The sequence below is a fragment of the Rhopalosiphum padi genome, chromosome 2 (assembly GCF_020882245.1).
Source record: "Rhopalosiphum padi isolate XX-2018 chromosome 2, ASM2088224v1, whole genome shotgun sequence".
NCBI lineage: Eukaryota > Metazoa > Arthropoda > Insecta > Hemiptera > Aphididae > Rhopalosiphum > Rhopalosiphum padi.
In genome coordinates this window covers 38,634,631-38,644,299 of record NC_083598.1, presented here as the reverse complement: position 1 = coordinate 38,644,299, position 9,669 = coordinate 38,634,631, and the positions used below count along the sequence as shown (strand labels likewise).

The 9,669-nt window shown below is 26.9% G+C and overlaps 2 protein-coding genes across 11 annotated transcripts; one reads left to right on the top strand and one right to left on the bottom strand.

Annotated features, from left to right (window-relative positions):
- Nucleotides 1-5,830, top strand: LOC132918911 (interferon-inducible double-stranded RNA-dependent protein kinase activator A homolog). 9 transcript variants are annotated; one of them, XR_009660588.1, is made up of 8 exons: nt 440-835; nt 895-1,270; nt 1,350-1,748; nt 1,954-2,053; nt 2,119-2,341; nt 2,697-3,274; nt 4,215-4,303; nt 5,580-5,830. XR_009660588.1 is itself a non-coding variant. In XM_060980266.1 (5 exons), the coding sequence occupies exons 2-5, from the start codon at nt 649-651 to the stop codon at nt 2,168-2,170; spliced, it is 1,179 nt and encodes a 392-aa protein (XP_060836249.1). In that variant the 5' UTR covers nt 1-433; nt 615-648; the 3' UTR covers nt 2,171-2,690. The 9 variants fall into 9 exon arrangements, 5 of the variants coding, with proteins under 5 accessions (XP_060836249.1, XP_060836252.1, XP_060836250.1 ...); XR_009660587.1 differs by having other exon boundaries at nt 2,697-4,303; XR_009660585.1 differs by lacking the exon at nt 2,697-3,274 and having other exon boundaries at nt 1,954-2,341.
- On the bottom strand, nt 3,920-7,501 carry LOC132918909 (tectonin beta-propeller repeat-containing protein). Of its 2 annotated transcripts, none has more exons than XM_060980263.1 (10): nt 6,913-7,501; nt 6,287-6,469; nt 6,013-6,165; nt 5,838-5,930; nt 5,565-5,745; nt 5,261-5,463; nt 5,070-5,195; nt 4,821-4,930; nt 4,542-4,742; nt 3,920-4,414 (listed from the first exon to the last, which is right to left on the bottom strand). In XM_060980263.1, the coding sequence occupies exons 1-10, from the start codon at nt 7,138-7,140 to the stop codon at nt 4,288-4,290; spliced, it is 1,605 nt and encodes a 534-aa protein (XP_060836246.1). In that variant the 5' UTR covers nt 7,141-7,501; the 3' UTR covers nt 3,920-4,287. The 2 variants fall into 2 exon arrangements, with proteins under 2 accessions (XP_060836246.1, XP_060836247.1); XM_060980264.1 differs by having other exon boundaries at nt 6,909-7,047.
- Between the last annotated feature and the right edge of the window lie 2,168 nt (nt 7,502-9,669).

The following is a 9,669-nucleotide window of genomic DNA, read 5'->3' as shown; positions in this document are numbered from 1 at the left end:
TCTTAGAAGTTAGAGTTCGTGTAAAGTAAAGAATATAGCTATTGTCTATTAGCCGATACTCTAAAATGTTCACTATAAATACAGTCCACAATGCAACCATTGAGATAGAGTTCAATGAATACAATAATTTTATTCAATGAATAGATAACCGTGATAATAAATAATCTATGGTGATAGTACTACAATACAAAAATAAATGCATGTTTATTGTTTAATTTTTAATTGTATTTATTCACTATTTCACTATTCAGTACTATTTTAAGCTTTTTAGTTTTTGGTGTTCTAATTAATATAATATACAGTTAATTATCGTTTGAATTAATTAATTATTTTATTATTTTTGTTATTTTATTCTAAAAAATATAAATAAATATATTAGATAGTATATCATTTTATTAATTTTATCTACATTATTAAAGAGAGTAAAATAAATGTGAGTAGATGTGCTATTTATTTTTATAAATATTACTTTTATTTATTTGATCAACATTAAGTTAAATAAATTGTGATGCTTTAAAAGCTCTTATAATTAAATAAAAAATAAAATAAAATTCACTTGGGGCACCATTTTATAAACACTGTAAACCTAAGATTTATCTAATACATAATTACAGCAAAAGTACTTATAAATATATTAGTATTACTTAAATGGACTGTTCTACAAATAATGTGAAGTTTGATACTGATAAAACATCAGTTACTTTATTACAAGACATATTAAATAAACAAGGAGTACGCACCGTTCAGTATGAATTACTACAAATTGAAGGAGCTGTTAGTGCACCATCATTTCAGTATCGTGTTACTGATGGACGATTTGTGGCTTATGGTCAAGGTTAATATAATAATAAAGAAGTTATCATTTATTTTTCATGTGTCTATGTATTATTTTAGGAAAATCAAAAAAAGAAGCTAAACAACATGCAGCTAAGGCTTTACTACGGATTATTCATAAAGAATTTCCTGAATTGTGTTCTGATCCTTTATTTGAATCACAAATTGATTTTACCTCAGACTTGAATGATACATTTGAAACAATGAATTTTGGAGACAATGATGAACGTAATCCAATTGGTATGCTTCAGGAACTTTGCACTTCTCTCCATCTTCCTCCACCAGTTTACATAACAGAATGTGAAGATGGTCTTCCTCATCAGCGTTTATTTACTGTTTCATGTAATGTCTCTGAGTACAAGGAGACTGGTATAGGCAAATCAAAAAAAATTGCGAAACGACTTGCTGCCAATAATCTTTATTTAATGTTAAAAAGGTAGTTAAATTATACAATACACATTATTGAGTTATATTCCATATTAGTTTTTAATTTATATTTAATTTGTTGTTATTAGCATTCAGGCAGATCTCAGTGTAAACTCTAAAGCAGCTGAAAATGTTGATGACTTTGTTCGTCAACAGTCAAGCAATCTAAGTGGTTTGAAAAATTCAAAATCTACTTCTCAATTTTATAGGTTACCTGAAATTCATAGACATTTACCATTAACTGAAGGTCCTTGCTATAATGATCTAAAAAAAATGGATGATGAACAAATGTATTCATGTGACAGTAAACTGGTTTTAGACAATTTTACTGCTGAACAAGGACTTAACGTATCATTTATTGATTTTGAAGAACTCTCGAGTACCGGCAAATACCAAACTTCTCTTCAAGTATCTACTCCCATTACTGTGGCTTTTCACGGTGAATCCACTATCAGCTTTGAAGAAGCTCAACAGGATGCTGCTTATAGGTCATTGGTATTTTTTAAATGTATATTGAATAATAGTGCATTAAATTTGGTGCAAGTTACGTAATTAGTTTTATAAAAGATTGTTTATTATGTAAAAGAATCAATTTAGCATAATATATTTTGTATATAATATATATATATATATATAAATTATGTATAATGTGTTGTTGCGCTATTTTATCTATCTAATTATTGTATTTTATAGATCAGTAACAAAGTTTAGGACTTGGTTACCTGGGAAAAATTATTTTTTGGTACTTGTCTCATTTGCTATCTATTACACATTCCTATGTATTATGCTCTCTGTAAATAAAATGATATCTACAATAATTACCATTATAATTAATAATATTGTTATCTACAATTACAGTGGTCAACTACAGTGGAAAGTACGACTAATTCGACAGTTTGTGTTGTTATAAACAGTAGTCAACAGTCAAACAATTTAATAAATTTGGATACACGTACAATTTAAGTAATATATGAAATCACATCAGAAAACAACATATTTGAAAATTTTCTTCAAGAAATTAAAAAATCATACATAATATAGTAGATTGTATAACCATTGAAAATGTTAAAAAACAGATCAGGTAATTTATTTTTGTATTTTTAGATAGCATAGTACACTATATACAATGAATAATAGATATAATTTCCCCGAAGATAGCATTAATGAGACGAGTGACTTTTAGTATCCCAAACACACATACATTTAACTAAAAATCTAATCTAAAGTATTTTTCATAATTAAAATAAATGATTCTATTTAATACTTAACATGCAAAATAAATTTTACTCTGTGTGGTTTCAGTGTTGTGTAAAATATATCTATCAATTTTCAAAATCATGTCAGTGTCAAAAATGCATGACTTATTATACTTTTATAGTATTATGTTATGATTTTTAATTACAAAAAACTACAAATTTGTTTGTATTTAATTATAGGTAAAAAGTAATGAGAATTTCGTATTTAATTAGCTTGGAGAATAATAATTTTTGAATCTTATGCATGTTTGTATTTGTCTTGAATAAGCAACATATTAACAAAATGTCAATATAATATAATTATAAATTATAATGTACTATATGCAAGCAATATATTATATTATAAATTGAATATTGTTAAGTATAGATTATTTCAATTTCATCATATAACAAATAAAAAAAATCATCAGTGTCTGAAAATATACTATTATGACATAATTAAATAATACTATATGAAATCGACAAGTATTATCTAATCTATGTATTGCTAATAGGAAAAATAACTGATTAATATATTAAGTAAGTGTTTGTCTACTCGAGTAAAATGGTTCAAATAAAAAAAATATGTCCCATTATTTATTGTTCACTTGACTAAATTTTATCGAAATGTACTATATAAAATTCAATTGAATATCAGTCTGTTCTTAAAATATTTAACCACATGCCTATACATCATAGAAATCTACTTTATATTTTGAATGGAGGTAGTAAGCAATTAATATTTTTACAAATCCAGAAATATATCATTAATGCTTTATGTAAGTTAATAGTTTCTCATCTACAGATAATTATTAATAAATATTAACAACTGTTATCAATAATGTTGGCATTATAGTTACATAGCCTTGAACTTAAGAGAACGCCTGTATGTTTTGTTTCTGTCTTAAAAACATATAACAGAAAATTTGCGTTTAGCAGAATTAGATTTATTTTATTAGCTTTGATATTTGAGTTCATTGATTCATAATTAATTTTAAAGGTAAGAATATTATTATCCTTTGCATCTTATAAGTTATCAAAAAAATGCACATTTTAAAACTGTGCATGTTGTATAATACTTATTTAAATATTTAAATATCAATATAAACTTACCAAATGCCAAGGATAATATTCTTAATTTTAAGATTAATATTAAAAGTAACAATACAAAATGGTTTTGTCTTTTGTTGAATGCAAATTTTATATTTTGTATATTTCTAAGGATTAAGGAAACAACACCTTTTATGTATGTAGTGTTCTTGTATTATATTCTGATAATTAAAAGTGAGATTGTTAATCATAAACCAACTAGAATTTATATTAGATTGTTAGAGTGGCTATCAAACATTTTAATGTAGCAATGTAAGAATAATTTAATGATTGTTATCATAAGTAGATTAAAGTATTAATCATAAAGAACACTATTTAATTGGTATTATTATTTTATTTATACAAATGTTACACAAATTATATATATAAAAAAAAAAAAACATAAATTAAAAATACAAAGTAAATATTTATTTTTCAACTAATTCAGACCAATTTTTATGATGGTATTTGCATACAGGATTCAACATTGGCTTTATTTCAAAATCTTAACAAGCGAATAAGGTCTTTATTTTTTCTTAGGTCTTGGATTCTTTCCAACTTCCCAACTTCTAACCTCCAAGTATACATATTAGCTCATAGATTAGAAATAATATAACAATTTTTTTACAGATCTAAATTGATTTTATCCATAAATATTTAATTTAAAAAATGTTTATGAATGGAAAATTGAATTTGAACATGATCATAAAGCAAAAGAGGTAATTTGTTGAAATTCTTTTTCTTTTAATCTTAATTCAATTAATTTGTCCAATATTTCTCGTCTCCATTTACTTTTAAAAATATTTTCTCTATCTTTTGGAGAATTAAACCTATAAAATATAATAACTAATTAAATACAATTCCATACCAAATAATTAAAAATAAATGGCTGGTAAATACAAATTTGATTTTATATCGTATAAGACATTGTTTAAAGTAATAAATAAATATAATTACCATTGTGATATAAAACATACATCTGGTTCAATGGAACCTCCCACTACAGAACTCCAAAATGTTTTTGGTTTTTGAATTGAAATATTACTTTGAATTTCCATAAATGAATCCGGTTTAGCTTCCATACCAATTAATGAACCAATGCTAAGTTTAGGACTCCAAGCAGACACTCTGCGTTGAGAAGGTTTAATTTCTTTAGCACTAAAAACAAACAACTTAAATTAAAAAATTTTTCTACTGATAACTAATAAGTAATAATAGGCTTGGCCATAGGTATACTTCAAGTTTAAATTATTTTTTGAATCATTTCCAACTAGACGTGTTGGAGCAGAATGGGAAGGCTCTGTAAATGATGATGATATCCATGATTCTATCCCTTCTAGTTTTGTCTTGAAAAAATAAATACAATTTTCCAATTGGTTAAAAATATATTTAAAATATAAAATCTAAGTAAAATTCTAATCTATTTCCTATTTGTGACGATAAAATTTAATTTTACAATTTAAAATTAAATAAATTTAATTTTACCTCTTGTACTTTAGGTTGTTCGATTTCAATAGATGCCTGTATATGAACCCATTTTTTCCCAGTAGGATGATTTTTAGATACCTCACTCCTAAAGTATAAATGTCTATCTAAGCCCACTGAAAATACCTATCAATATTAAAATAAAAATCGTTATTTATTCGTGAAATTTTGAAATAATTTGCAGAATTTACTTGATCGTTTGGGGTTACGGAGACAGAAAACATAAAAGTGTTTAATTTAACCCAACAAATTCCTTCATTGAGATTTTGATCAATTCCTTTTCTATACCATACTCTAGAATCATTAGTAATTGCCCACACTGATTGAAGCCCGACTGATAATTGAGTTATTTTTGAATCTGATTCCGGAGATTCAACAATAATCCATTTTTTACCTTTAAAATATTTAAGACAACTTTATTAGCATGACAAAAAATTGAATAAGAACCAATAAATAAATTATCAATCTATACAAGTATAGGTCTATTATACTAACCTTGTGGTGTTTCAGCACTGACTTCTTTTCTGACTAGTATGAGACCACTCCATAAAACTACCCAAACAGAACCAGACGGACCACAATCAATGTATCTAGATTCACTGCCCTCTTTTGTCGGAACACAGATCCACAAACAGCCTTCAGGCCATGTTTTGTTTACATTTTTACGGTAGAAAATCTGTAATTCAAGATCTTTTAGAACAAAAATTATATGTTGTTTTGTTATTATAATTTGAGAATCTATTAAAAATTATATAAATGTCTATTTACCCTTCCTTGCGCTGTCACAGCCCACACCATGATGACACCAAGTTCGGCTCCAGGTATCTTATGCCCTCCAATGCTCACACAAATAAATGGTTCCTGTACAGTGGTAAAATGAAAATTATTACATACACACGTTCATTCGTCTATACTACATGGCAAATTCGTTCGGTTCCAAGACCTGAGTAAAATCTTTGTGCAGAGGAGAAATTATACACCAAGAATTTGTGCCCGTGTACATTCGATTCCTGTACCATTTCCTCCTCCTAACGCATGAATTCCAACGTTTGATTGGATAAAACTTTGCACAAAAATCGACTGCATATGTCCATCCCTGACGAACAGTAAATAAAAATGTTAATTTTAAATACAATGCACTCAATATATTATTATAGGCACGTCGCATGTATATAAAAATTATTGTTGTAACTTGTAATTATATATATATATCTCACATCGTCGTCTAAATCGTTTTCTTCGAACGTAGTTTCCAACTTCCATTCATGTTCCCATTGCCAGACGAAAGAGGGCAACTTTATATTCTCTTTTAATTTTTCTTCTTTACCGTTTTCTGACGACCAACAATACCTGTCGGTGGGCAAAAGTCTTTTTGAAAAACTTCCACCAGGCATCCATCGCTATCAACAACAATCAAGACATATAAAATAATTATATACGTACATGCGGCCTATATAAAAATGTATTATAAATTCATACATATAAAATAAATACTCCAATACTCGAATGTATAATATATAGTTCCTATAAAATATAAATCATCTATATTTTATGTAGGTACATTTTATAAAAGTTTACAGGGCGGATGTTTCTGCAGTACCACTTTTGTGGTTTGATTCAAATTGTACTTATTTACGATTAATTCGAAGTCAAAACAACTAACAACTTACAATTTTACAATAGATTTAATTAAATTATTATTATTTTATTAATTGGATTTATAAAAAATAATAATAATAATCGTCAATTTTACATTAGCACGTATATACGTATATTACCTATACTTGTAAATAATATGTATTTTATATTTATGGAAAATGATCAATCGTCGCCGCTTACCTACCTCGTTTTCATACACTTCTTCTTTGATCCGTATCGCTTTGTCCAAATTGTGTACCAACAGATACGTCTGATTGTCGCCTCCGATGGACCACATATAATTCTCGATGGCGGAAATGTGCTTCAAGTCCATGCCGACGTGGGGAAACGGTTTCCATTGATCATCGAACGCAGACAGTGTGAAAATCTTCCCGTAGTTATTAATAGCCAACACGCATTGCAATTTGTTCATCTTCTCGTGATGCCAAATGTGCAAACCGACAGCAGTCGTCACAACGGTTTAATAGCTATTAGCTGCCGATCTGTCGATGCATTATCGATATTTTTATAAGCCAAAATACATTGGCAATATCATATTATTAATTATCCATTCTATTAAGTGATCATACTTTCGTAGTTTTGCGTATAATGAAACGATGCCACTTATTATTGTTGTTAGGTGTGATACGAGACGGCGGTTATACAAAAAAATCAATATGCTCGCACCCACCACGAGTGAATCACTCCCGTAAGCAGCAAGCGCGTCGTATACATAGGTCTCCTCTCATTGGTGGATTTGCGTTTAAAACAATTTGAAAAGTTACAATTGTAATTTACGTTTAAATTGGGGTAGAAAATATATAAATTGCTAGTAGGTATGGATTATGGATACTATATAGACAATAATTTATACGAAATTGTCGTTAGGCATTCGCATTCATTATAGATATAGGTACTTGTGAAGCACTAGCACTTATTAGAATATAAATACACTAGTTGGATAAATAATAAACAAAAACAAACGTCATTCAAAGTTTAATCCTTATTTTATTTAATATTATCTGTGGCAGTAGAGCCTTATGGTTTATGATATAGAAAATTATGTGTTAATTTGTAAAAATACTTTATTAACGATGGATTGTATTTATCAAATGCCAATAGGAAGGATCCTGGACCCCACCTCACCACGAATACCTTTGTCATTGCGTTATTGCGAGTAGGTCACTGCAACGGATGTGTTGCAACTAAAATGTCTAAAATGTGAACTTAATGACGATTAATTGCATATTTGCAATTTGCATACAAAAAACAATTCTGAACGTAGATGCCAGATGGTCAGCCTATATTTCTAAGGATATTATTTAGTATATAAAATATAGATTGCTTTAGGTAAATTGCCTATATGTACACACGACACACCTGTTACTTGTTAGTAATGTTAGTATATTTATAATTATCTTGAGTTGTTATAATAGTTACAAAAGTATTATTCAGGGTTATCCATAGATCATCATAAATAATAGATATATAGATAGGCTAGGAATACTTATTTTATAATAACAAATATATATATATGTATAATGTATATATATTATATATCTATATAGATTGCTTTAGTTATTTATTTAGTTGTTATAGACACTTATACTGCCGACTGCCGTCTTAACTCGTAAGCAAAAACGCCGTAAGTTACCATAGAATGATTTTGAGAAAAACGTATTTTTGTATTTTGCATTTTCTTAAAATTATAAAACTGTACATTATAATTATTTAAATATAATATATGTTTGCCTGTGTAATTTTACCAGACGAATACGATGAAACAAAAATAAACTATAATATATATATACTATAACATCTATAACTACAATAGTTATTGGTTGAACTGATTTTTGTCAAAAACAAATCTTAATAATTTTCTGGGTATTTTAATACATAAAAATCTAATTTAAAGCGAGTAGTTTATAAATTATAAGTAGCTAGGGTTTTAAAATTTCATGAAATATTTCATTTCAATGAAAAATAAAATATAATTTATTATATCTTTAAGTATTACGTCAACTTGTAAGTGAACATTTTTAAAAGTTGGTTTATTGTGTGAAATAAAGAAAATATGTATAATAATAATTATAAATTTATAACCAATAAGGATCCAATTAATAATACAAGTGTTAAAGTGTGAGTGATAAATTCTAGGGCTCGGAAGTTGTTGTATTTACGTTTTTTGTTTTTGGACTATTTGATTAGTGAGATAAAAAATTTTTCCCAGACACTACGAAAGAAATAGCAAAAATTTATAATGCATACTTTTGCATATTTACTATCAACATTTTCTATGTATTACCAATATATTATTTCTAATCAATTATAAACGAACACGTTTAAAAGAAGAAAAAATATTTTTCAATATTTCATTGAAATATTCCAAAAAGAGTGAAATTTTCAATTTTGAAATATTTAAAATTTAAAACCCTAGTTATAAGTTATTTAAAGTTTTGATGCGCAAAGTGGAGTGGCACGGGGTAACCCCGAAAAATGTTTGTCCACTACTCCGCTTGTCTAAACTTTAAATAGTTTAAATACGTATAACTCATAAAATACTCAGAAAAATATTCTGCTTTAGAATATGAAATTAAAACTATGTTGTTATTAAAAAAAAAAAAGTAAAAAACTTAAAAAAAAAATGTTTTCAAAAACATGAATACTTTTTGAAATAATGAGTGGTTCATGATAAAAGAATCACTCTGTATATATGTATATATATATATATATATTTAGAAAGAACTTTATTGTATTAAAATAACATACCTAGGTGGTATAAATAAAAATACAGATAGTACATCTTTTGTTACAATAAATATTTACCTCTTATAAGCATGCTATATGCCTGTATGTTTATATAAAGTTCATAGTATTACTTAAAATCTAATTCTAACAGAAACCCTAAAATTGAATCATATTTATTGCTTTAGCTTAATAGCTGATGATACAAGTTAGATTT

What these genes read in the sequence shown, in the direction of transcription:
- LOC132918909 (XM_060980263.1), bottom strand. Translation starts at nt 7,140, where the DNA reads ATGAACAAATTGCAATGCGTGTTGGCTATTAATAACTACGGGAAGATT. An exon ending in CTGTGACAGCGCAAGGAAGG is followed by an intron (nt 5,746 to 5,837) that starts GTAAATAGACAT and finishes CTTGAATTACAG; the next exon opens with ATTTTCTACCGTAAAAATGT. An exon ending in CCGTAACCCCAAACGATCAA is followed by an intron (nt 5,196 to 5,260) that starts GTAAATTCTGCA and finishes TAATATTGATAG; the next exon opens with GTATTTTCAGTGGGCTTAGA.
- LOC132918911 (XM_060980266.1), top strand. Translation starts at nt 649, where the DNA reads ATGGACTGTTCTACAAATAATGTGAAGTTTGATACTGATAAAACATCA. An exon ending in ATTTGTGGCTTATGGTCAAG is followed by an intron (nt 836 to 894) that starts GTTAATATAATA and finishes GTATTATTTTAG; the next exon opens with GAAAATCAAAAAAAGAAGCT. An exon ending in CTTTATTTAATGTTAAAAAG is followed by an intron (nt 1,271 to 1,349) that starts GTAGTTAAATTA and finishes TGTTGTTATTAG; the next exon opens with CATTCAGGCAGATCTCAGTG.